This window comes from Rutidosis leptorrhynchoides, chromosome 3, assembly GCF_046630445.1.
Source record: "Rutidosis leptorrhynchoides isolate AG116_Rl617_1_P2 chromosome 3, CSIRO_AGI_Rlap_v1, whole genome shotgun sequence".
Taxonomy (NCBI): domain Eukaryota; kingdom Viridiplantae; phylum Streptophyta; class Magnoliopsida; order Asterales; family Asteraceae; genus Rutidosis; species Rutidosis leptorrhynchoides.
In genome coordinates, this window is record NC_092335.1 from 55,162,247 (window position 1) to 55,189,186 (window position 26,940).

Genomic DNA, 26,940 nt, shown 5'->3' on the forward strand with positions numbered 1-26,940 from the left:
CGTGACAAAGAAAATTAAGAAAGGAAAATAATTTAAATTTAAATTAAATCTTCAAGATATCATTATCATATACTCCGTAAAACTTTCATGGAAATTTATAAAGGGAATAATGCATTGGGCTCCACAGGCCCAGATAAGGTCCGCACTTCAGTGTTCATCTCACCAACCCCAATCTTGTCTCGAAACAGAGTATCTCATAAAACAATCCTAATTAGCATCTGTTACCACAAAATAAGATTAAAAACCAGAAATCAATTCAAGATCTTTTTAGGTAATACACTTTATTTTCCCTATTATCTTGAAGAACAAGATATGAGTTCAAGAAAATTGCAAGTGGTATCCCCTGTTCCAGCAGATATAGACATTGCAAATTCTGTTACTCCATTACATATCTCTGAGATTGCTAAAGATCTTAATCTTAACCCTGATCATTATGATCTTTATGGTAAATACAAGGCAAAGGTATGTGCTTTTTTGCAATTAAACTTAATCTTCGGTCTTTTATATTAAAAACTGATTTGATTGAATAAGATTAAGTGTCACTACCCATGAAAAGTCAAATCAGCTCTTTTTTAGACTGACATATTGCATGATTGATTTACTGATTCGGGTATGTGAAAAGTTTGGTTTTTTTTGGTGTATGATAATTTGAGTATGTGAACATTTTAGGTTTTGTTGTCGGTGTTTGATGAACTGAAAACAAGACAAGATGGATACTATGTCGTTGTTGGAGGTATCACTCCAACTCCACTTGGAGAAGGCAAATCTACTACTACTGTTGGTCTTTGTCAAGCTTTAGGAGCTTATCTTGATAAAAAGGTACAGCAACATTTTTCAGTTAGTTTTTTTATCCGTTTTGGGCTCAAGTTTCCGACTTGCTTTACGAATAGACAAATCTCATACGACAACCTTGCCGGGTTATTTATGATGGTTTTCCCATTTAAAGTTCTCATTTTGACATCTATTTTTGGATGGTTGTGTGACAACATTTTATTTATGTTTTTTAACCATAAAAATGATTTCTTTTTTACCATCACTACTCCAAAAAGAAATAGTTTTTTTTCAGAAAAGAACACTTACACATCTTTAATTGACCAAAAAAAGAGTTGGGTATCCTTATATTGATGATCATTGATCACATTCTTGATTGAAAATGTTTTGTTAGGTTGTCACCACCCTCAGACAACCATCACAGGGGCCCACATTTGGGATTAAAGGCGGTGCAGCCGGTGGTGGTTACAGTCAAGTCATCCCAATGGATGAGTTCAATCTTCATATGACTGGTGATATCCATGCAATCACTGCTGCAAATAACCTTCTGGCCGCTGCGATCGACACGCGAATTTTCCACGAAAATACACAAAAAGATATGCCTTTATTCAATCGTTTATGTCCTCCAAATAAAGAAGGTAAACGCACGTTCAATGACATAATGTTTAGACGCTTAAAAAAGCTTAATATCACCAAAACCGAACCTGAAGATTTGACCCCAGAAGAAATCAACAAGTTTGCTAGACTTGATATTGACCCGGATAGCATAACTTGGAGGCGGGTTATGGATGTAAACGACCGTTTCTTGAGGAAAATCACCGTGGGCCAAGGCCCAGATGAAAAAGGTATGGTGCGAGAAACGGGTTTTGATATATCGGTTGCTAGTGAGATAATGGCAGTTTTAGCCCTCACAACATCTTTATCCGACATGCGAGAACGGCTCGGGAAAATGGTGATCGGTAACAGCAAATCCGGTGATCCTGTGACTGCTGACGATCTTGGGCTCGGTGGTGCGTTAACTGTGCTCATGAAAGATGCGATTAACCCAACGTTAATGCAGACTCTTGAAGGCACCCCGGTTCTTGTTCACGCGGGCCCGTTTGCTAACATAGCTCACGGAAACTCATCCATTGTGGCTGACAAGATCGCGCTGAAGCTAGTGGGACCCGGTGGGTACGTTGTTACAGAAGCCGGATTTGGTTCTGATATAGGAACTGAGAAGTTTATGAACATTAAATGCAGATATAGTGGTTTGAAACCTCAGTGTGCTATTATAGTGGCAACTATCAGGGCTCTCAAGATGCACGGTGGTGGGCCCCAGGTTACAGCTGGCAAGCCACTTGATCGTGCTTACACTACTGAAAATGTGGGTCTTGTGGAGGCAGGGTGTGTGAATTTGGCTCGACACATTCAGAACACGAAGGCTTATGGTGTGAATGTTGTTGTTGCTGTTAACAAGTTTTCGACCGATACTGATGCCGAAATAGCAGCCGTTAAAAATGCTGCAATTGGAGCCGGTGCGTTTGATGCTGTCCTTTGCACTCATCATGCACATGGTGGAAAAGGAGCGGTAAGTGACATCTTATATATGGATATATAGATATAGATATATAGATTTGGGTTCAGGTGGGACCCGGGTTCCGAAGTGGGTCAAATTAGCATTGCATATGTTAACTTGCTATCATTTTTTCATTTTATCCCCAGGTTGAGTTAGGCATTGCAGTTCAAAAAGCGTGTGAAAATGCTACACAACCGTTGAATTTCTTGTACCCTTTGGATATTAGCATCAAAGAGAAGATTGAAGCCATAGCTAGATCATATGGTGCTAGTGGCGTTGAATACTCAGAACAGGTATACACCCACTCTTTACTTGTATAGGTTTTGGTTTTTGTTACTTTTTGGGTTTGTATGGTTAGCTGACCAAGTCAAATTACTGAAAGCTACGTTCGAATAACTAATTACATCTTTTACTAATCATTAAGTGATTAGTGTTACTTGGCGGTGGTATATTTGGACCCTTATTTGTGGCTCGTTTTAGGTTATATTTAACCTGAAACGAGTGGAAATTATTTTTAGGTAAAGGGGAACGGATGAAATGAGATGAAAGCGGCCAAGTTAAATCTTTGATGCCTAAAACCTCATACTTTGTTCTTGAAAGAGTATTTTGTGATCATAATTGACCATTTATTTATAGAAGTTTTGGGTAAACCAACCAGTTCAGCCCATTTGGACTCGTACCTGCCTATTTTGCCACCTCTAATGCTATTGTTACGTTTCTTTTTATCTGTGTTGCATGATCAATTTGTTTGCTGAGTGTTTTTTTTTTTCTTTTTTCAATTTCTGAAAGGCGGAGAAACAGATTGAGATGTATAGCAAACAAGGATTCTCAGGTCTGCCAATCTGTATGGCGAAAACGCAATACTCGTTTTCTGATAACGCCTCAGCAAAAGGAGCCCCTACTGGATTTGTGTTGCCAATTAGGGATGTTAGGGGAAGCATTGGTGCGGGATTCATTTACCCGTTGGTTGGGACTATGAGCACAATGCCTGGGCTTCCTACACGACCTTGCTTCTATGACATCGATCTCGACACTCAAACTGGACGCGTCAAAGGCTTATCTTAAAATCCCTTTAAGAAAAATGTAATGGGGTTCTGTTGATCGAACTATTATTTTTTTAATATTCCCACTTCTGCATTTTGTTTGAGTTCTTGTACTTCATGTTGTGTATTAGATGCACTATGACTGTTTTTTGGTGCGTAAAATGCCTTTGAAATTGTTTCATGTTTTGTTTAGTGATGTATTGAAAGTGAAATAAAAAACCGAAACAATGTAAGAAGGTAATAATTGAGGATTCGAAAGTATAAAAACTGAATGTTCGTAAATACTCTCAACGGCGCATTTGTATTGTTACAAACTTACAATTTGAATGTTAAGTCTTTGTAGTATACATACTGGTTCTAACTGTAGACCCTGCTAGCCCAATTGTATGTGCACCTGCACAGTTAAATCCGGTTAATGAGTATTCTAGTCGATAAATATAATTAAAACTGACGCTTTTGGCAAATTTACTTGGGTTATGTTTAAACTCTAACGGGTCAAATGGGTCAACCTAAAAGATTACTAGTGATGAAACATGTCAAATGGGTCAAAGGAGTCTACGACGCCAAAAGTCATCCAAATTATGTATTCAAAGGCATAAAACCTTGAAAACTGTTTAATTAAAAGAACTTGGATTATTATTACCAAACTAAATAAAATTAAGATTGAGATTTAAGATAATAGATAAATAAAAGTAAGTGTTTGTAGGTTGCCACAACCTGACCTAGCCAATTTCGACTTGTTAAACAACACGCCAAATGGGTCAAAGTCTACCATCCCAAAAGTCATCCAAAATATGTATTTAAAGGCATAAAACCTTGAAAAACTGCTTAAATAAAAGAACATGGTCTACTAATCTATTATTACTAAATATATTAAAATTAGGTTAAGATAATAGATGAAAGAAAGTGTTTGTAGGTTGCCTCAATCCGACCCAACCGATTTGGACTTGTTACACAACATGCCAAACAGTTCATTTTGCCAACTCTGTAAAATTATGATTACGAGATTTCACCAATATAGTACATAGGGGCGTAGGAACATCGAGTGGACCACTGGTGAACATGAATAAAATTACCAACTTTAGAGGTACCTAATAGGGACACCACATCCGTAAGATTGAGGCCAACAGCTTGAAACTTGAGGGTGATGTTACCAACCGACTCAAAGAGTGCATGTAACGTTGCGTTAGCTCCATTTTGGTTAGCCACAAATAAGACTTTCCATAATGGTCCTCCACACTGCAAAATGTGAATTTTTTTTTTAAACAGTTTTTACGTCAATTTAACATTGACAAAGCAATAAAGGAAGTAAAGTTGAAGCAAAGAAGCTTCCATTCTCATTTAAGAATATTTTTTCGAAGAGAAAATGGTATGAGAACTATAGCTAGAGAACTGTTAAATGTATACCTAATGTCAAGTGATAGACAATACAGAATCCACAAAAACAGAGAACCTGATGTTAATGGTTACCTTAATTCAAAATATTGCTATGAACTATAGTTTAGTCAGATAAGAGTGGCTTAACTCTGTCAAAATATTTCCAACCCCTTAATCTCCACTAATCTACATCCACTCTGAAGTTTATGTGTATTATACTGGCCAACAAATCAACTTAACTATCAAGTGATGGTTACCATTACTAATTGTATTGCAACCAGATTTTTGTACAGCCCGACAATCCACCATTTGACATTTTCTGTATTGAATTTCCCCATACTTGATATCTTATATACCTTACCTCCAAAAACGTGTAAACTGGTGATGTGGCCTGTTATGATGACCTGGTTATGACATGGCAGATGCCCTGCATTGTAAATGACTGTCGTATCATTCTCCAAATCTGGTTACCAGATTAAGAGGTCACATGGTATATATAATAGAAAGTTCTGAGAAGTTTAATACACATAACATAACTTTTTTTAGTTAAACACAGTAACAAAAATTGGTAAAGTTGGTACACTCTAGTGTAATTTGCCCTATATTCATATATATGAACATATAATGTACCTGATTAGGATCTTCAAGGCTCTTGAAATGATCAAGATTCCACCCATAATTCAAGATGTAGATACTTTAGCATTCGATAGAAATTGAAGCATCTGCGTCTTGAAGCACGCTAACTCGATCCATAACATCCTGATCCCAATCATCCGTGGAAGGTTCAAATTTATCAGTGAAATTCGAATTTGCAATATCTTCTGTTAATTTTCTCAGCATTTGCTCTATATCCTGGTTTTGAGTATGTGAACGGTTATCAGCATTAAATGCGTGCATTTCGTTCTGAACCTCAATCCAACTCCAACCAGGAACTTTCTTAACCCCTTTCTCTTTCATAGTTCTCTTTAAAATGGCGATTTCATCCCACCTCTTAAGATGTCCATATAAGTCACACAAAAGAACATACGTGCAGTGCTCATAAGGTTCCGATTCCAATAAAAAGTTAGCGACTTGCATCGCTAATTCAACATCTCCACATAATCTACACGCCCCCAATAACGTCTTCCACACCATTGCATTAGGTTGAAAAGGCATATCTTTAACCAACTTTTTTGCATCTTCTAAACGCCCAGCCCGTCCAAGTAGGTCAATCACACAAGCGTAATGTTCCATTCGGGGTGAAATTCCATAATCAAGTTCCATACAATTTAAAAGGTTATATCCCTCTTCAACTAAACCAATGTGGCTGCAAGCATTTAAAACAGCAACAAAAGTTATGTGATCCAGTTTCACATTACTTTCCTTCATTTGAGAGAAAAGGTCAAGAGCAATGTGACCTTGACCATGTTGCGCGTATGCAAACATCATCGAGTTCCAATTAACCGCGTTCTGCTTATAAGAAGTCTCAAAACATCTTCTAGCATCTTCAATGATGCCACACTTAGCGTACATAACTACTAACGAACTGCTTACAAACTCATTACACTCATAACCCGATTTTAATGCCAAAGTATGAATTTGTAGACCCAATTCTAATGTTGCCAGATCTGCACACGATCTAATGACAGCAGAAAAAGCGTAATAATCCATCCCTGTGTTCCCTGACTGCATTATCTGAAACAGTTTCAAGGCATTCTCACTAAACCCGTGTTGTGAGAGGCCCGTTAACATTGAGTTCCACGACACTCGATCTTTGAACTCCAAGTTCTCGAAAATTCTTATTGCATGTTCCATATGGTTGCCATTGCATCCACTATACATAGCCATTAATGAATTTGAGATCGGCGTCAAACCTTCAACCCCCCTTTTAATTACCAACGCATGTAATGACTGTCCTTGATTCCGAACATCTTCTTCAAAACAAGAACTTATCATGCTCGTGTATGTATAAACATCTGGTTCAAATCCATTCATTTGCATCTCAGAAAAAAAATCAAACGCCAGATCATGTTTATAGTGTTCCAAGCAAGCTGATAACATTGCATTCCAAGTGACAATATCCCGTTCTCCACGTGCACAGTCGAAAACCGCCTTAGCATCTTCGATTGACCCACAATCAGAGTAAGCACTGATAGTAGCATTAACTACAGACGTATCAGATGACATGCCATGTTTAATGATCGCGCAATGGACTTGCATTGTTAACTTATAAAATTCTACACTGTCAAACAACGTTAGAATCGGAGAAAAGGTTCCATCATCAAGCCTCGTACCTTCCCTATGCATAGACTTGAACAACGAAAAAGAATTCGCACGGTCACTATTTTCTACGTACCCTGACAACAGAGCATTCCATGACACAGTATTCTTTTCAGGCATGCGATCAAAACACTTACGTGCATCGACCACTCTACCACATTTTGCATACATATCCAAAAGAGCACTTCCAGAATACACATTCTCTTCATACCCCATTTTAACGACACTCGCATGAACTTGCTGCCCAGCATAGATACAGTCATTAGAAGCAATACCCTTAAGTATACTACCAAAAGTATACCCATCAAAGCTAAAACCGCAACGTTTCATACGTGTTAGAACCTCCCAAGCACTCTCAAGATCCCCATAGTTTATGTAACCAGCTATTAACGAGTTCCAAGAAACAGTATCTCTTTGAGGCATTTCATCGAACACCTTGAGTGCAATCACAAATTCTTTGTTTTTTAAATACTTCCCCAACAGATTGTTGGCAGTGTAAGTATCATTGATAGATCCTGACTTAATTATATGACTATGGGACATCCAAAGGGTAGGCAAATAAGACACAGAAGTCTTATATACTTCCGTATGCATGTATCTAAATATACAGCTCATATATCAGTATGTATCGCAAAAACAGTAAGAGCTGCAGCTTTACTGTGAGCTTGAGCTGGAGCTATTACTTACAAATATATGCAGTATGCAGATGCAATTAAAATAATGTGAAATAACATATAAATGACATGCATACAAAAGAAAAAGGGTAAATTTGGAAATGTACGTGAATATTTTTAGATAAATTATTATGAGTCAAAAGGTCATCCTTTAGCTAAAAAAAATAAAAAATACAGGTGGTTAAAAATTAGGACGCACTGGGTCATCTTAGTGAGTTGAGACGGTCAAAAAGTTTAAGAACATTGTACACAGTATAACTGCAAAGTGTGTTTATAGCTTTAAAAAGTTGTTATTTGTTACAACATTGTAGTAAGGTTACATGTTAATTGCGGTTGTCACGTTTAAAAACAGATTAGTAAAGGCTAAGACAGAATGATTTGTAGATTGTATTGTATTTTACATTAAATGTAGGCCATCTTTCCATGGACATTTTCGTTCGGTTCGTTGTATTCAATCTGTCTAAAAAAGCAAGTTTTTTAGTTATAGAAGTTGATTTATGTTACTATGTGATTTACGCAATCAAGCTTTTCCTATTATCAGCAATGTACATACATGTATCAGGCATAAATAGCTTACCTTGTCTTTCATTCTAATTTCCTTAAATATAAAACTGGTAAAAAAAAAAAACTCATACATGATCAACCATTAATGGTGTTCCAAGATTTAAATTAAATATACGCGGTATAGCGTTTCATTCTGGGCGCAGTGATAATCACTATGACTATATAAGCTTTCTCCCTTTCGCTTCATAAGATTGTGGCCTTCACTAGATTTTTTAAATATTACCGTTAGTCGTTAATCGCTTTGTCGTTACAAGTTGTAGTAGTGTCTATAATAAAGTCATAATTTGCATAGTTAAGAGAACGACAACTCATAGTTCCACTTATCGTTTAAATGCATTTGATCTAAAGGACACGCGACACTCATCAAGAAACCAAAACGAGGTGAAATTAAAAAATAAAATGGAGATTGATCTGATCAGGTTTTTAAACTTCCCGATTGAAAAGCCTGCAGATGATTGTGGCTGTAAAGTCGACCTCAATCTAACACTGGCACTACCTTACTACTCAGAGGTAAAAATTCTAACTAACGGTGCATCATATTTTTCAAATATTATTACACGCTGTGTATATAAATACAATAGCTAAATCATAGTTTTATTTATATATAGTGTCTATCATATGATTTTGATTTCATTTTAAAATCCAGAAGCTAGCAAACACGCCTGTGACGACTTCAAAGGATGAGCTGGACGAAAAGCTGGTTAAGAAGAGATGTTCTGTTTGTGGAAAGACGGACCCACAACCTGGAGAAAGGGACCTGATGGCCCTAAGGTGAGTTTTTGTTAACTAGTTTATGATGTTATATGTTATTTTGCTTTTGGGCTTACTAAATTTCTACTGTTGTTTGATTTTAGACTTTATGCAATGCTTGCGGCTTGCGCTATTTAAGAAATGGGAGAACAGGTTATGAAAAACGTAAAAAGAAAGTTATGTTAGGAACCAAGAATAAAGAACAGAAAAGTTGTGATTATGTGAACCATTCGAAGAGACTAAGAAAGAGACCAAGGTAATTAGAATCTGTTTATGAGTTTTATGACAACTGAAAATTGTTTTTTTTTAATTAAATGTCTTGTGCATTCAATTTCGTTAGTTAATTCACCTCAAGTTTTTTCTTTGAGATATGGTTATGTTGGTTCTGCTGGAATGTGTATGCATTAGTGTACTTTAAGCAATTTGATTAACATTTTCCATTAACATGTACAGTGTAGATGTTTACCTTGTTGATGTTGAATAGTATTTATGTACTTCGCCACAAAACGCATAACTCTCGATATTTATGTTCACGTAAAAAAATTTATTAAACGTAGCTAGTAGAGCTGTCACTAACATGCATATAAGTGTTGTATATGATAACTAATTAATCATTTATGTAATCTATACATCACTCTAATACATGTAAAGATTGTCTTAAGGGCTATATATTAAAAAAAAAAAAAAAAAAAAAAAAAAAAAAAAATTCTTTACATAAATTGTTTAAAATACTAGAAGTAACATTCCAAGAGATCGGGACTATAGGTAAAATAAAATAAAGTTTGGAGGGTAGATAAGACAGTTCTAAACGACAAGGGATCATATATGTTACATGGTCCACGGAGTAGTAAATTAGCCCTAATTTGATACACAATTTCAACTCTAGGGTTCGAATTTTCCCTAATAATCACAATTACTCAAGTAATTGGCGCATAATTGCTTCAAAATCATTGTAATGGTAAACGAAACCGATGATCAGTTCATGTTAAAACCACCAGAATCCATACAATCTTCAGGTATGACCTTTTATCAATTATCATCAGAACTCTGTTTTTTTTTTTTTTTCGTATACAAATCATCAGCAAGTAATGTAATGATTATGTTAGTATTTCAAATGCTGATTATATAACATGTATCATCACTTCAAATACACCTAAAATTGCATCTCAAAATTTCAAACTTTGTTAGTGTATCCTGCAGAAGATGAAGTGAAAAAATATAGTTATCAACAAAGGGAAGCTTTACCTGAAGAGCCTCGATGCGTCAAATGTAAGCGGTACGGCGAATACATATGCGATGAGACTGATGATGATGTCTGCAGCCTTGAATGTAAACAGAAACTTTTGCTTAGAATTAAACAACCCAAGTTACCAACTAGTCTCCCGATACCCTCTGTAAGATTGCCTGCAACCGATGAGTGCGTTTATGTTAAAGATGCTAACTTTAAATCAAACAATCAGTCGCTAAATACTGATCAAAAGGAACTGATTAGACGTAAGCTTGAGATTGTTGTAAAAGGAGATTGTGTTCCTGCTCCTGTGTTGTCTTTTAGTAATTGTGATATTCCGCAGAAGCTTTTACAGAATATCCAATCTGCTGGTTATGAGATCCCGACACCTGTTCAAATGCAGGCGATTCCTGCTGCTTTGACTGGTCAAAGCCTGCTTGTTTCAGCCGAAACTGGTTCAGGGAAAACCGCAGCTTATTTAGTTCCAATAGTCTCTTATTGTGCGAAATTTAGGAATCGAGTGGGTATGAACGGAAAAAACCCGTTAGCGATTGTGTTGACGCCGACTAGGGAACTTTGCGTGCAAGTTGAGGAACAAGCAAAATTGCTCGGAAAAGGTTTGCCGTTTAAAACGGCGTTAGTTGTAGGCGGTGACGCGATGCCTAGACAGATTCATCGTGTACGTAATGGAATAGAAATGATTGTTGGTACGCCTGGCAGGCTTATCGATCTTCTAACTAAATATGACGTTGAGCTAGATAATGTTTCTATGTTTGTCATAGATGAAGTTGACTGCATGCTCGAAAAAGGCTTTCGTGAACAGGTTATGCAGATTTATCAAGCTTTATCACAACCTCAAGTGTTATTATATTCTGCAACGGTGACAATTGAAGTAGAGAAGATGGCGGGTTCATTAGCAAAAGAGGTGAATGTTGTTACAGTTGGAAAGTTAAACAAGCCGAATCAGGCGGTTAAACAGGTGGTTATTTGGGTCGAGTCGAAACGAAAAAAACAAAAGCTTTTTGATGTATTGACTAGAAAACAGCATTTCATGCCACCTGTTATAGTCTTTGTTGGATCGAGAGTCGGTGCGGATCTTTTATCCGAGGCGATAACGGTAACCACGGGGTTAAAAGCTTCGGCTATTCACGGAGAGAAGCGTATGAAAGAAAGAAGAGAAATTATAAGTTCGTTTTTATTAGGAGAGATTTCGGTTGTTGTGGCAACTGGGATATTGGGAAGAGGAATTGATTTATTGCATGTAAGACAAGTTATTGTGTTTGACATGCCAAATTCGATCAAGGAGTATATTCATCAAATTGGTAGGGCGTCGAGAATGGGTGAGGAGGGTAATTCGATTGTTTTTGTTAATGAAGAGAATAGGAATTTGTTTCCTGAGTTGATCGGAATGTTGAAATCGTCTGGGGCTGTTATACCTCGGGAGATTTTGAATTCCAAGTTTTTGACAGCTTCGTTGCCTAGTAAAAGGGATAACAGAAAAAGAAAGGTTGGTTACTAAACTGTCAAAGTTTTGTCCCTCCTGTTTTAGCCAGATAGAGTCCATGTATACATAAACGTACGATTAAATTCATTTGATTTTGATCTGTATTTTGTAATAAATATTTGAAAGGCAGCGGTTCTTGTTCGAGATTTGAGTTAAATTTACTTGCCTTTGGATGAGCTACAGATTAGAGTAAAGATCCAGCAGATTGATCCATTTATCAACACAAAACACTAAGGGTGTGTTTGATAAAATTGAATGATTTTGCGCTGAATGGTTCATAATTTGAATGATTCAAAGGTTTAAAGATAGCCTGTTTGATAATTATTTTTGAACGAATAATGTGAATGATGTAAATTTACCTTATCAACCTTTAACATGAATACAAAATACTATAGTTGTTTAATAAGTATTCTTGATATATTTTAAAGAACGTATTATATAATATTTTTGTGCTTAATGGCTAAGAGATAGTTCCAACACTAAGGTTAGAAGTTCGGCATTTAGTGTCGAACCACTCAATTATTTTTTTTATTTGCGAAAAAACGAATACTCATATAGAAATGAGGTCATTTTTCAAAGGGAAACGCCCTCAACAGAGAAAACAAATAACATAAGGAAAATGGGGAAGCTCGCACCTAAAAAACAATAATCTACACAAAAACTATCTATAAACGAGCCTCCCTAATATCCCGAAAAAAACTACAAACAAATTAATCAAACAAAAATCGAGAAAAAACATGGAAGTACAAGGAAAGAAACCAAACGAAGACCACAACAATCAACCTCGAGGACCCGCCCTTTTCAATTTTCCATTCAATTAAGAGGTAAACAAACACACCCTAAATTAATAGATTACCTTGCCACAATTCCTCAACAGATCATGAGAATCAAACTGTTCGAGTTTGGTAGTGTTTTGGCAAATACAGAACTACATATACAATGGTCTGAATGAATTGTGTATATAATTTCTCCATTTTTGTCATCTGTAAAAAGCCAATCAGGAGAAAAACTGTATGCAGTTCATTATAGATGCTTGAAGCGTAATTGTTGCCTGCCTCGGGACCTTCACATTCTTTTATTGCAGACATAATTAACAGAGACAAGACAAGGAGCAAGTAAGCATGTATCAATTGTTCATTGTTTGATTTTCATTGGTTTTATTTGGATGTGTGTATTGGTACAATTGTTCATTGTTTTGGTTCGTCAGTTCGTGTTTATGATCTAGGTCAATGGTTGTAGAAAAGATCGTTGGATCTTTCAATGTAAATCTGACTCGGTTGTATTTCAATGTAAATCTGACTCGGTTGTATCAATTTGATCCTTTAATCTAAATTTATGTAGTTACCTGTTTTCCGCCATAGAACAAAATAATAATAAAGAAACATTCAAAGGATGAAACACGAAAGCAATAATAAGATATTCTAAATGAAGAGAATGATACATTAGCCAAAAGCCCATGGGATCACACAGTTAACAAGTGTTCATTTCTCAATAAGCGATTACAGATAACTAGCTAGCTATTCGAAAATACAGCACTACAAGGCCCTTCAAACAGTTGCTACATTTAAATAGAGTATCACTCTTTGTTCCTAGCCGATCGATCTTTCCTATGGCCACCAAGAATACGAGATATTTGCAAACCTCTGCTGAATGCTTGGTTGAACAGCATACGTGTTTGAAATTCAGAAACAAAAGGAAACCATGCCAGAAACGCAACTGGGGTGAACAACAGCAGACCCATCACTATCTCATACCCACGAGCAAGTGTCCTAACCGATCCCCAGAATCCAGCTGACTTCACAACCGGTTTGCATGCTTGTGCAATCTAAAAATCATAAAACCACATGAAACACTTTCCATTATCTTGTTTTCCAAGTCCCATTTACATTTTTTTGATGATAAAAAAGATATCTAGATACAACAATATAATATTTGAGTTTCAAAATTTAAGAAGCACATAACTAACAACTTAAAGAGAAAGGAAAGTATTTTACTGACCAAAAGTAAACCCCAGCCAGTTGGCATGAAGGCGAGAATGCAGACGATGATGTCTTGCAGTGTCATATGGGGGAGCGCAATCAAGATCACCAGAATAGAGACGAACATGATGAAGATCGCCCCTTTAATAAGCCTAAAAACAAGTTGAAATTTTGCACTAAACTTCATCCGCCCAAACGATACAGCCTGAAGATTGAAACAAGAAAAGTTAGTCCTCAATATTTCTGAAAGCATAATCTTTAAGATATCTGTTCACCTTCAATAATCCATATTACAATCGCTCCCTAACAACTCATCACTCATAACTCAAGAAGATGACAACAGTACTTGACTGGTGGTAGAATATTTAAATAACCATCCACGTTGGCAAATTAGGGGAATCGTGCATACCACTTTGGAAAAAATTACACCATTAAATTCAGCAGCTTTAACTAAAAAACGTATCCTGAAACGCTTCCAAAGCATGTCCAATAAAATTTATACACTCTAATTCTTAGGTAAAGGGCACTAAAACGGCTTGCCATGCGTCATTTAATAACAGGTTCCGATATTTTGTCTTAAATTGTTTGTAAGAACTATACATGTGCCAAAACTAGTTTGGGACATAAAAATAGCATGTGAAAACTTCCTCTAAATTCGTCCTCAAATTCCAAAATGGCAAAAGCAAAGTAAATACTCACCTTCACCACCAACAAAATGGCAAAAATGACCACCCATGATATCGCGTAAACCTGTGACACATTAAAAATTAGGTTTAACATAGTAATTATAGTGTAACAAAAAACAGAAGAAAAAAGAAATCAACAGAACACATACCAGGACACTCTTATTCGTAACACGCTGAGTCATACTCAAATGATACACAAGCCCATACTGATAAATGAAAAAACGTAACGCCAACAATATCTCAAATATTGTACCACGTTTCCCAGAATAATGTAAATGTTCTTGTTCCTCTTCCCACCATGATTCCCAACTCTTTTCCGGCGGAACACCAATACCACCCTGGTTGTTTATCCACTTATTCCAATCAGACCAATCATCCACAATCTTTTGCCACTCAAAACCAGACGGATTAAACAAAAAAGGAGCAAATAGCCATGTGCCGACCATAAACCAAATCGAGATCGTGATCAAAAGATACGCAACCGCCCCTCTATACGACTCACCGAATATTTGATACACAACAAGTAAAATCATGAGCTCGATCCCCTTGACAAAATGACTACGAGAGTAAAGACGGTAGTTTTCGGCAAACTTTGCGTGAAATACGACGAACCCACGACCCGTTGCCCTGTATTTTGCCCCTCCGTGAAGTAATGTTCGACCATAGTAGTGAGTTTTTGTTCCGAGTGAAAATGTGAAGAAAACGGGAGCAAGTTGCAATTGCATAAGAATGAATTCACTTAATGCAGTACGGAACCCTCGTTCTAGACCGATTTCCATCATCATAGGCAAAGCCATTAGGAATCCAATTTGCACAAAAGATTGTGAAGCGAGAGCCACTTGAAGAGGTTTATTATGCCGAATGGCAGGTGACGAAGCGAGTCCCTTCTCAAGTCCACTAAGAACAAGATATAAACGTCCGTAAAGGAACACGTACACAGTCAGTACAGTGATCTGCAAAACGAAAAGTGTAATGAGCAAAAAGTATAATAAAGTAAGTATTACACTATAACAATAATTTGAGCAAGCAATTTACCAGGGTACTAAAGTAGAAACCGATCGTAGTGAAGTAACATGACAGCATCCTGAAAAAGTCAAAACGATGTCCAAGCCTGTAAAGGTCACGACTAAGCGTTTGTTCCCCATTTCCATTGGCTATTTTAGCCTCAAACAAGGATATTTGATTTAAACCGACATCCCTCCCTTTACCAACTTGTATGTATTCGTGATGTGTGACATTGCCTTCGCGGAGTGTAGAATTAAAACCTGTACACAAAGAATGTAACATTAAGGTAATGCAATAAGAAAAATGAACATTAATTATAAGACGTAAGAGATCAAAAAATACCAGCAAATATGTCCTCGCTTAGATTAATGATCTTGGAGGCTTTGCTCACGCCCCCTCTTGTAAGGTGAAACAGCCTATCAAACACATCTGGATGACCATAGTGAAATCGAACCTTCAAAGGGTTGGCTAACAATCTTTGACCAATGGTGACAAAACTGGTTTCTTGATTAGACATGAACCACGCAAGAGATGAAACACTTCCAGTGAAGATATGTTCCCGAAGTCCCAAAATTGTAGGGTATCTCACATCATCGTGTTTTTTAAGAAATTCTTGAAGCAAGTTCCGCATTTTCAAGGCCTCTTCCATGTAATTGTCCTATAAAAGAATGTTACAAGTTGAGGCATATTATTATCCAATCATAGATCATACATAAATATAAAGTAGAAGTTCAATAACATACTTGATTCATGTCGATCGTCTGCAAGCCCTCTCCACGTGTAAAGATGATAGCATGGTTCTGATTCTCTGGCTTTCCTTCTCCCAATATTGCAGGTCCAGGCAACTTTATCTTATATATAACCTGCACAATATTATTCAATTATTATTATGTTCAAAATCTTAAATTATTAACAGCAAAAAAACAAGTTTTTACCTGATCCAAGTTTTGGCCAGTCTCAGAAGCATTGGAATTAGGCATGGCTTTGACTAGAGCAGAGTAATAAACCTTGTTGTTTACTTTCTTAGTTGTATCTTTGCTAGGCTCCTCGACCTCATCAATGTAAGCTACACGCAGAGATGGGTACTCTGTCATAAGCCTCAAAACATTTTGTGCACGAAGATCCCCTGAACGCTTTTGAATACCATATTGTTGACATGACACGACATATGTAAATTTCATATCTGCTACTGCTTGACACTGGGCCCACAATGACCTTTCTCCTTTCATCTGATCCTCATTCAATTCAATCGCCTTGTATCCTTCCATCAGATCTGGTGAAACCAAGGTAAAATAACACAACACGGAATCATTTTCTATTACTTTCAAACATCAATTAATAATTAGAAAGTATAATTTAGGAAAATATACCTTCGTCTTTAGCCATATCAAGAAAAGCCTGAAGCTCCAAGGCTTTACGATAATACATCATTCCCCTAACTGGCATAAACTACTATGAGTTAATCATATTAAATAGATAAGATGCACAGGACGATATGTAGTCAAACTCGGGTCAGATTATACCAGTCTTGGTCAAAGTTTGTCCTCTATAAGATGCCCATTGACGTAGCTGATCCTCTAATTCGTCATTTCCTTTTAGATCATCTTCACTGTGGCAATTCATTCTCTCGAGAAAGTTGTTCCACTCATCTGTAGATCATTACCAGTCAGAAATATTTATTTATATAGAGGCAAACACACACATATATTCGTGTGCGTAAAGCAGACAGAATATGACAAACCTGGGAATATCTTTTGCAAATAGAAGAGGACTGATACACCATCCTCGTTCTGAACTTCCAAATCATGCAACGAAAAGAGAACCTCCTCCGTGTAATAAGGCGTGAGTACACTATAAACATAAAACAAACATGATACATTGCAATAGTGTATTATAAAAACATAGAAGTTCTATTTTAAGGACTCCAATTGAAGGACTTACGAGAATGAAAGCATATTGCGAACTTTGGGGGCAGATGGCATGTCCATAAATAAGGAATTAGAGAAGAAGGATATTCGCCTTCTAGCTTCCAAGTTTGAGGGGACATCCATGGCAGACTCCTTCACTGTAAGAAGCAAGTATAGCCTATTGATCTGCAAAAGAACAGCATTTAAGAAGAATAAACCAAAACTATAAAATTAAAATAAAAAAATCTTTTTTGTTGAAATTACTTTCTCTTTCCAAGCTTCAGATTCTGGGGTGGGGAACAGAATTGCTCCTTTAGTTGCAAATAACTGGTACTGTTCATCGATTTCGTTCCCTTGCCCATCGAAACTATACAAAAGAAATTAAAACACCACGTAAGAAATGATACAAGATGAATCATACATCTAGAAATAGTTTCAGGAAAAGGATTTTACTTATACTGATCCTCCATTATGTCTCTTGTCACAACCTCGTGCATATCCTGGAAAAGAATAACAACTTGATCCCGATCCTCCTCCTTATTTGTTAACTGTGCACAACAAGCCACAAATTGTGTTAGCTTAGGGACCAGGAAGATTTGTTTTGGCAAGCAACTGAAATACGTACCAAGTAGCTTGCCGTTCAAAAAAAAAAAAAATACGTACCAAGTAATTGATGAGCCTGACAACATGGTCATAGAGAGTTGGGAGAGCACTCATTTTAAACTCTTTCACCAAATCTCCAGCATCAATGTGTTCGTCAACCACTTTAAATATTTCAGTGATAATCCTGACACAAGAAACCATATATATTGTAACAGACAAGTGGAAAATCGATAAATGCATCCCTAAAGAAATTTCTTCGTGATCAAGACTTGTTAAATAATATCTGAATAACGTTTATGTAAAAAAACTACAAGTGGGCGTACCTATTCTCACGTTCGCCACGAACCAAATACTTAATTATATTGCGGAATGAAGCGTAGCATTCACGAACAGCGCATGACATATAGCTGTCAGCCTCAATCCTCTTTTTCAGCTCACGATCTTTGCCATTGCTGTCTTTCGCCATATCCAATGCAATAGGGATCTGTCCGGTAATAAATAAATAAACACATTTCCTTAAAATTCTACAAGTATCATTTTTGAAAATTATTCGGAAAGAAATAAAGATATAGCATGCTGAAACTTCAGGTACCATGCTAGCCAACAGAAAAGGAGGCCACTGTATTAGCTCCAAGTCTCTGTCTGCCCAATACGGAACAAGCAAAAGGTTCATTTCCCTACAACCACAAACAGCTTTTTATTAAACACGACTTTATGCAGCAAAACGTGACAGCAGCACGCAAAAACTTTTCAAGAACATGAACTATTCAACCAAACAAAACATAATAATAGTTACCTGTTATTAATAAGATCTTCCTCTCGGAAACTTGTGATAATTTTGTTCCATAACTGAGCAAATCGTGCAGCTTCTTTCCCTTTATGGGGCAGGACCTGCAGCAATAAGAAGCACAGAGTCAACTAATATATAACACCATCCTTTAAAATATGAACGTGACATTTGATTTTATGTCCATATATTTATAGTCCTTAACTCACCGCATCATAATTACGAGAAAATGTTGCTGTAATTCCTTTCTTTTTCACCTGATCACTTTTCTCCGGTGGAATCAAGCAACCATTGAACGCGCCAGGTAACGACTCAAAACGAGACCGCAACATTCCAAGTGTTCGAATCTACAGACATACAGACAATACACTTTGTAGATCATAACTCATTAAAGTGAGAGATGTCCCTTTTCAAATCGATGTACAATGAGATATAAGAGATAAAAGACAACAAACCTCTCCAAGACGACGGAACGCCCCATAAATACCTCCAAATAAAGTAGAGAATATAGCATACCAGATTTGGGTATCCATAAAGTAAACCTGTATACATTATGTGAGATATAACAGCTAAGCAAAAAAAGTTGAATTTAACGTTGTAACTAAATGAAGACATGAAACCTACAAGAATTATTGGAGCCCAGAGAACGACCACCACGCCAATATTGTTCCTTGCTGCAAAACGACATAACTCAGTTTCAGAAAACAAAAAGGGAAGGAAAAAAAGGATTTGGATCTTTCACTTCTACATAAATATCATTATTACCCCGGGGGAAGAACTCATGCCATGCGTAAGAATTGACATGAACATTCATAATTGTTTTTGTAGGACCCACGAGTGGCTTTATCTGCAGTGATAGTTTGCAAGTGCCAATGCTTAAAAATATATGGTATGAGTAAAATATAGTACATGAAACTGGGGAAACATCCTTAGAAAATTGAAGTGCAGTTGAGAGCAAAACCTCCAAATAGTAACTGAAAGCCAGCTTTGTAATAATGAGGAGGATCCAAAAGGTTGTGTACCTAAAATTTGATAATAATAGTATCACATTAGAACAAAGTCACTTTCAGCTAACCATATATAAATTAATCTTCATGTATCGTACTTGAAAAGAGAAAATGTGCTCTCGTGCATTCCCCTTCCAACATAAAGCCGGGGCTGTCAAAACTCATTCATTGTCAGAAGTTTCATTAACATATAATCAAGTTATAGACCTCAAAAGAAATAAATAATTAAATAAATAAATAAATAAATGCAAATGTTATTTTAGTGTCCGCACCTGAGACCACCACATCATAAGCATGACAATTCTGTAATCTGAACTTTCAAGGTAACGTCGTATAAAGGGAAATAAAAACAGCACGGCAGCAAGCATGTTGGGTGACAAGTAGGCAACTACAGCCACTATGAACAAAGATGGGGAACTTGACCCATTTCCAAACCAACCTTTAATTGTTTGAGCAAATCCAGCTGGATCTTGTGATGAATACGCATATGTAACGGGTAAGATTACAACCCATGCAGCAGCTGATACAACCTTCAAAAGGTATCTTAACTTCACATAAAATGGCATGCAATGCCTTGCCTTCCAATTAAATACCACGTCAAGACATGCTGTGAAACAAAATAAGATTAAAAATTACAATCTGTTGCTTACTGGTTACTACTTAGAAGTTGCAATTATATCTGACTAAATTTAAAGATAATGAAATATGGGTGGTATATCTACCTTGACTGAGCTTCAATATTGAAGCAGTTATAAAGATACTCAGTACTTTTTTAAAAACAGCAGAATCAAAGACTTTGGTCGGGTTTCCATCCCCATTCCAAGCAACAATAATCATAGCCTTAAATAGAAACAAAATGTTAACAGTGGTGGTGATTATCATTCTTTCTAGATATTCATAAAAGTATTGAATGCAACAAAAGTTACCTGTAAGCACAATATGAAGAAACTCCACATTCTGTCGAAGCTTCTAAAAACATGCCAATATGATCGAATCTCGACAAAATTGACTTTAGCAGCCCGTCTGTTTCTTACAGCTGGTTTGCTATCCTGGATGTCAAAACCATCCGACATTTTAAATAAACGAACCCTTGACTTCAGAATATGAAACAATATAAAAAAAATGCATCACTGTTATAGCTTACCCCGTTTTTCTCAGATTCACGAGATTTCACAGGCTCAAGGAAAAAATCAGCATCAGCACGCATTGGCCAACCTAACCGGAAACAATCTACCGACCTAAATGTACAGGGAAATCTTAGTCATAATATTAAGTAACATGAGTACACAGTAACTCCAAACCACAAGAAGATCATACCAGAAATACTCATTTATATCGTCATAATTTCTCCATTGCGAATGTTTCGATTTCCCTACTTTGCTCCAGTTAGCTTCCTATCAAATAGTGGGGATGAAAGAATAAATGGCACTACATAAAAAAGAAATTTCCAACTAATGGTAAGACAGATGGCGTTTTAGTACCTTTGCTATCACATCATAAATAGGAGTAACCACTTTAGTCAAAAAAGCCTCCTCATCTCCTCCATACGCTGGTTTTACGTTCTCACCAGTCATCGGACTCACATTACCAGCCAGCATACCATAAAGTTCAAAAGCCATCTATTAAGTATCAAAACCAATAATGCCATTAATATTATTAATCATAACAATAGTTTACAAAAATCTGTGAGTATATCATAAATAAGTAGAAACCAAGATAGTTGGACCATATTGCCTAACGTGATATTTATATGGGCCAACTTGACATACATGATATGTCCACACATCACGATAACAAAATGTGTAACCATGTGCAGTTATAAGAAGACGTTAACATCTTGTGCAAGAGAAAGCATACATGATGATAGATGTAACAGAGGCACTCAGGCATGAATCTCAAGTTTGCAGCCTCGCCCCAGATAAGAAGATATAAACCCATATACAATAATTTACGTTGTTGAACTTCTTGTTGAATTGTCGGCAACCTATTGTAAGCACAAAAGAAACAAAATGAGTACAACAAAATGATATCTAAAATAAAACAGAATTACATACAAGAATGGACTTAAACCTCACCAGAGACTACTTTTACGGTCCAAGTACTTGCACCATTTCTTGTAGTTCTTGAAAAGTTTCTTCATCACCTCGTTTAATGCACGCTCATCCAACTATTGAAACCGACATACAAAACGAAAAAGAAAGAAACATGAGTCAGAATAAGCAAAAATTAAAGCAAGTATTGGCTCTTATGAGCATTATTTATTTGTAAACAAAAGAAGTCACCTTGGGCTGATGATCAGGTTTTGGTATTTGCCGGATATGAACATTTGCAAGCAACAAAATCAGATGCTCCCGTTGATTTGCCACATTATCTTTCTGCAATTGACAACGTTCAATCAATAGTTATGTGCTTAAAGCACAACTTTACAAAATAAAAATAACTATTATTCATGTGTTCCTTTTAACGTCATTGTTCATGTCAGCTTGCTAACAGTAGTCATATTTCTGTTGCGAACACTATATAACAAAATCATATATAAAGATATCTTACCTGAAACCCAAACATAGCTTGAAGCCAATCAAGAATGTCCTCTTCATTTTTCTTTTTGTATTCCCTGGGCCATGGAAGACCCCTCGTGTTACGAAGAGCAACAACAGCAGCTTGAATCTGCGAACCAAGTGAGCAATGTTAAAGAGAACTATCAAATTATAATGAATGTATAGAAAAACAAGATTACATAGAACTTCAAAGTGTACCTCTGGGTATTTCATAATGGCTTGATTGGCACTGTCAGGATCGAGAGGCAGTATATTGTACGGGAGATAGATTTCTGTCTTCTGTGCAACTTTATCGTGTGTTTCCAGGATCTGTAAGACAGTGTTTAGCATTTACAATTCGCACTAGCCATAAAATCAGAAGAGTATGAAAAAATCATAAGAACAATTTAAAAATATATTATTCAAGAAAAAAACATAGAAAATATGTTCTATACTGACCTCGCGGTCAACTTCCACTGCTTGTGTCTGATTAACAGCCTTTAAAACCTCAAACAGAACATTAGCAGTCTGGTATGCTTTCGTAAGTTGTGCTCTGATTTAAAATAGCATATAAACATAAATATAAATACAACAACAACAACAATACCCAATCCCGCGCATGCGAGGTATGGGGGAGGTGAGATGTAGACAATCCTTCCTCTACCCTAGAATAGAAGAGAAGTCGTCCCTCTAACCACGAGTTGAGAAAAAATTCTCCACCCACCGAGAGAGGAAGTCATCCTCCTCTCTACTCCAAAGTAGAGAGATTGCTTCCGAGAGGACCTCCAAAAAAAAAAAAAAAAAAAAAACTGTAATAATAATAATAATTAATATAGTGAATGAATAGCACTTCAAATCTTAAAATACTCACCGGTCCGCCTTGTCAGCAGCACTTTGCAAAGCTTGGATGTACTTAGAGTAGTAATGTCGGTAAAAGCTCTGCATTTCACGTGCGTCACTTTTTTTCATCCTCCCCATCAAGGTTGGATCATTTTCCTAATTAAGTTCAGTATATGATTCATCAATGAGTGAGCGTCACTAAAGTTATTTACCACCAACCAAAATCACCATTTAAAGAATAGTTACCCTTTCAAGCCGCTGAAGAAGGGCAGTTTTGAATTGACGCACACCACGTCCACTAGAAGTAGGATCCAACCTATGAGCTTTTTCAAATGCATAAAACCGGCCTGGAGCAAAACCAATTTTATAATATCAGACATGACAAAAAAAACCACAAAATAGTGCATATACTAACAATCCACCTTTTCTGCAACCAATATTATAATATAATCATCACCAATTAACTTCAAAGTCATATAATATTTCTATATATACACACATTCTGAACCTTAACAATTTCCAATTCCAATAGTGTATGACTCTTATCAGTGTTGCATTATTAATGTTGCAGAACTAGGGATTACTCGACGCAATGTAACTCGGTGATTATTCGGCAATTACTCCCTCCAAGGTCCAGATCGATTACTCCCCAATTAGTGATTTTACAACCCTAATTTTCTTATGAATTTTCATAAGCCAGAAAGTTTTGCAGCTGCATATAAACCACAAAGTTTGCAGCTGCTATCTAGAAGTATAGATATAGATGTATCCACAATAACTCAAGGTAGTAACGATTAAAACTGATAACAAATTAATAATGGTCTACATCTAAAAGGCCAAAATAATTGATAATTGCCCTAATTCACCAAAACAACTTACTCATATTTAGCATACAGTCACGATATTAACAGACACATACATACAGCATTGTTAACAGATATTAGCAGAACTGTACTTACAAAGATAAGCAACCCTGGGGTTACTTGGCTCAACTTCATTAGCCACACGAAGAATGGGAGCAATTTCCTCTAGCGAAGACGGCACCACTTCACTGTCAAATATCGATTCTCCGAGATTACCAGCCGTCTGTGTCCGCATGATCCGCCGCTGCGGCGGCGGCGGTTGATCCGACGAACCACTTCCTCCGCCTCTTGTCGTCATTTTCCGTCACGTTCAAATCACCGGCTCAAATACAGTAACCACACTCCAACATTAAACTTCAAATCTGGTTCAAAAGCAAGGAAGATGACAAACATGCAATAAAGCAACACACAGAAGAAAACAAACACACGAAAAAATTGCAAAATAAGATGAAATTAATGCGTAGTAATGGTGAGTTTTACTTACATTTGAGTAAGCAAGGTTAGTGTGGATTTGATTGGAATAATGGAGCAAACCCTAGGAGAGAGAAAAAGGGAAAAGTAGTGAGATTATGGAGGGGTGGGATGGGAGAGTGTGTACTGCAACTTTAAGCTACTTCAAAAGAAAGAAAAGCAGAGAGAGAAATTGAATTGGAGCCAAAAGAAAATAAATAAATATAAAATTAAATTTGTAATTTACTGTTGGTGACTGTACGGTCACCGACTTGGTTCTTGAATAAATTTTTACCATTTGCCTCAAGTTTACAGCCGTACCTTGAAATACATTTTAATTTTGAACTAGTTGTAGAGCCCTCGCTTCGCGCCGGGTCTTCGTTTTAAATGCGAGTTAAAAAAAAGTCTTGATCTATTTTGTAAAAAAGAATGTTTTTCGATATTTTTTGGTAGCATTGAAGGGTTGTTACTTTTACGAAAGTTGCTTATTTTTATCGTTAGAGACAAAAAAAAAAGAAACAAAAAAAAAATGTAGCACAGTAGTAACGTGGTGGGTGTTATTATTATTCAGTATTTTTGGTGTTAGTAATGGGATAAATAATATTTTAGAATATAGGTATAAAATGAGGGGTTCGATTTGTATTTTAATCAAAGTTAGGGAGTTAGGTGTGTGGAAAATGAAAAATAGAATATAGATATAAAATGGGAGGTTCGATTTGTATTTTAATCAAAGTTATGGGGGTTAGATGTGTGAAAAATAAAAAGTTAAATAGTACTATTCATAACTAATAAGATAAATTTTGTCTATTAGTTATATTAGTAAAGTAATAGTAATAGTAATAGTAATAGTAATAGTAATATCTAAAATAGTACGGTATCGTATACGAGTACTTTTTATTTTATTTCTATGTGTTTATTTTTATTTTCATTTTATCGGTTAGTAATTTTTCATGAATGATCGTTTTTATAAAAGCACTAGGAGTTAAGACACCAAACTCGGTGTTTAATTTCAGTGTCTTTCAAGACATGAAATTTAACACTAAAGTCAAAATAGGATAAATCGTTTAGTGTCTAATTTAGGGGGTGTTTGGATTTGCGTTTTCAAAATTGATTATGCGGTTTAAATAATTATAATCAGATAATCAGATGTAACAAAACGTGTTTTTGATAAATGGTGTTTGGATTTGATTATGTTGTTTGATATTGCAATAATTAGATAATCATTTTTTTGAATGTTTGGAAAAATCAGATCACTTCATAACTTATTGTGTAATATTACTAAAATGGACATCTTCTAAATGTGAATATATGTTATATAAATTTAACATTCCATGAAATAATTTTTAATGATTTTCTATAAATTGTTCTCAAATAAAGATTTAATATAAAATAAAGATGTAGATGTATATACGGAGTGTAACGACCCGGTTTTTTTGACTTGCTTTGTGCTTTGTGCTTTCACGAAACTGCGTATTTATACGTACTAAGCTAGCTTATGCTCTGGGATCTTTAATCATGATAAATTACTTTCGTTAATATCTTACAACGTGCTATTAAGTGTGTAATCACTTAACTCGATCCTCGAATGCTTTTACGACCGTTAGTGTCACTTATCGTTTTAAACGAGATACGTACTTGGTACACGTTAAACTTTTATCGTAATTGGAATATTATGACTGCGTAAACTTGATTGTTATTTATTATAACAATTACTAGGCTTAAGGGCTTATTTAATTGAGCTTAGTGTTTACTAATGTTTACTAGTTACCGTAATGGACTTAACACCGTAATTGACTTTCCATGGTCCGACTTGTCTTTGTGACACACGCTTTTCACGAATAATATTTCGAATATTATTTACATTCATGATTAATTATTATTAATCATTTTTAATTAACTAATGTTAGTAGTTAATTACTTGGACTTTTTATTTATTTGTTGGTTGCTTGGACTTTGGCTTTTATTATATGGACTTGAAAGCCCACCCTACACACTTAATGGACTAGTTAGCCCATCATTAAGCTAGTAACTTATTAAATTTAAACATGGATTAATTAACTTAAGTTGGAGACAAAACCTTACAAACATGCTAGAACTCTTTCCCATACATTTAACTTTAATATCATTCTAAGCTTACACCATTCTCCCACACTTGAAAGTGAGCTTTTGACTTTCCCTTTTTAACCATCTAAACCGTCCACCATAAGCATGTGAAAGGGAGTTCTTTTTTCAAATTTTTGTTACATATTTACAAGTGTTACTACCTCATTTCTTCACACACGGATACTTACACTTTCTCTCAACTTTCTCTCATCTTTTTCTCTCAAAACTTGGTAAGTAATAAACCTTATTCTTCTTCCTTTTTCTTGTCCCAAAACCGTTTACAATCATCATCATCTCGCTTACTTCTTGTTGTTGTTTGTTACTTGTTGTTTGTTACTTGTTGTTTGTTGTTGTTAAAGATCAAGTTTTCTAACTTGTATCTTCATGAAATCTTGGTTACTTCCATCCTTTGTTTGATGAAGAACCAAGAACAAGGATCTAAACT

General features: G+C 35.9%; 4 protein-coding genes across 6 annotated transcripts; 2 read left to right on the top strand and 2 right to left on the bottom strand.

Annotated features, from left to right (window-relative positions):
* The first annotated feature begins 114 nt into the window (after positions 1-114).
* Positions 115-3,656, top strand: LOC139899637 (formate--tetrahydrofolate ligase). Its single transcript, XM_071882489.1, has 5 exons — positions 115-462; positions 670-819; positions 1,166-2,341; positions 2,476-2,622; positions 3,119-3,656. Exons 1-5 carry the CDS (start codon positions 313-315, stop codon positions 3,392-3,394), a joined length of 1,899 nt encoding a protein of 632 aa, XP_071738590.1. The 5' UTR covers positions 115-312; the 3' UTR covers positions 3,395-3,656.
* Positions 3,639-7,551, bottom strand: LOC139899636 (putative pentatricopeptide repeat-containing protein At3g25970). Of its 2 annotated transcripts, XM_071882487.1 has the most exons (3): positions 5,380-7,551; positions 4,464-4,611; positions 3,639-3,766 (listed from the first exon to the last, which is right to left on the bottom strand). In XM_071882487.1, exon 1 carries the CDS (start codon positions 7,549-7,551, stop codon positions 5,446-5,448), a length of 2,106 nt encoding a protein of 701 aa, XP_071738588.1. In that variant the 3' UTR covers positions 3,639-3,766; positions 4,464-4,611; positions 5,380-5,445. The 2 variants fall into 2 exon arrangements, with proteins under 2 accessions (XP_071738588.1, XP_071738589.1); XM_071882488.1 differs by lacking the exons at positions 3,639-3,766; positions 4,464-4,611 and adding an exon at positions 4,979-5,176.
* Positions 7,552-9,871: 2,320 nt separating this feature from the next.
* On the top strand, positions 9,872-12,085 carry LOC139896137 (DEAD-box ATP-dependent RNA helicase 41). Of its 2 annotated transcripts, none has more exons than XM_071878723.1 (2): positions 9,872-10,012; positions 10,185-12,085. In XM_071878723.1, the coding sequence occupies exons 1-2, from the start codon at positions 9,952-9,954 to the stop codon at positions 11,741-11,743; spliced, it is 1,620 nt and encodes a 539-aa protein (XP_071734824.1). In that variant the 5' UTR covers positions 9,872-9,951; the 3' UTR covers positions 11,744-12,085. The 2 variants fall into 2 exon arrangements, with proteins under 2 accessions (XP_071734824.1, XP_071734825.1); XM_071878724.1 differs by having other exon boundaries at positions 10,197-12,085.
* A 1,052-nt stretch (positions 12,086-13,137) lies between these two features.
* LOC139899639 (callose synthase 3) lies at positions 13,138-24,533 on the bottom strand. Its single transcript, XM_071882492.1, has 40 exons — positions 24,427-24,533; positions 24,039-24,304; positions 23,326-23,426; positions 23,111-23,235; positions 22,699-22,792; positions 22,459-22,569; positions 22,253-22,369; positions 21,985-22,077; positions 21,778-21,869; positions 21,560-21,686; positions 21,184-21,321; positions 21,020-21,096; positions 20,847-20,940; positions 20,629-20,751; positions 20,425-20,542; positions 19,975-20,309; positions 19,801-19,853; positions 19,657-19,717; positions 19,461-19,542; positions 19,320-19,369; positions 19,151-19,237; positions 18,905-19,042; positions 18,705-18,799; positions 18,501-18,585; positions 18,232-18,392; positions 17,969-18,092; positions 17,759-17,853; positions 17,570-17,672; positions 17,340-17,491; positions 17,140-17,249; positions 16,922-17,047; positions 16,769-16,837; positions 16,334-16,671; positions 16,142-16,261; positions 15,741-16,056; positions 15,429-15,658; positions 14,543-15,346; positions 14,407-14,457; positions 13,727-13,912; positions 13,138-13,553 (listed from the first exon to the last, which is right to left on the bottom strand). Exons 2-40 carry the CDS (start codon positions 24,238-24,240, stop codon positions 13,305-13,307), a joined length of 5,832 nt encoding a protein of 1,943 aa, XP_071738593.1. The 5' UTR covers positions 24,241-24,304; positions 24,427-24,533; the 3' UTR covers positions 13,138-13,304.
* Positions 24,534-26,940: the final 2,407 nt, after the last annotated feature.

Excerpts from the sequence above, each read along its gene's own strand:
- LOC139899636 (XM_071882487.1), bottom strand. The coding sequence starts at position 7,551 with ATGTCCCATAGTCATATAATTAAGTCAGGATCTATCAATGATACTTAC.
- LOC139899639 (XM_071882492.1), bottom strand. The coding sequence starts at position 24,240 with ATGACGACAAGAGGCGGAGGAAGTGGTTCGTCGGATCAACCGCCGCCG. Across the intron at positions 22,570-22,698 it reads CAGTGGAAGTTGACCGCGAG|ATCCTGGAAACACACGATAA; the intron begins GTCAGTATAGAA and ends ACTGTCTTACAG. Across the intron at positions 20,310-20,424 it reads AATATTGAAGCTCAGTCAAG|CATGTCTTGACGTGGTATTT; the intron begins GTAGATATACCA and ends TTTGTTTCACAG.
- LOC139896137 (XM_071878723.1), top strand. The coding sequence starts at position 9,952 with ATGGTAAACGAAACCGATGATCAGTTCATGTTAAAACCACCAGAATCC. Across the intron at positions 10,013-10,184 it reads AGAATCCATACAATCTTCAG|TGTATCCTGCAGAAGATGAA; the intron begins GTATGACCTTTT and ends AAACTTTGTTAG.
- LOC139899637 (XM_071882489.1), top strand. The coding sequence starts at position 313 with ATGAGTTCAAGAAAATTGCAAGTGGTATCCCCTGTTCCAGCAGATATA. Across the intron at positions 2,342-2,475 it reads CACATGGTGGAAAAGGAGCG|GTTGAGTTAGGCATTGCAGT; the intron begins GTAAGTGACATC and ends TTTTATCCCCAG. Across the intron at positions 2,623-3,118 it reads GCGTTGAATACTCAGAACAG|GCGGAGAAACAGATTGAGAT; the intron begins GTATACACCCAC and ends AATTTCTGAAAG.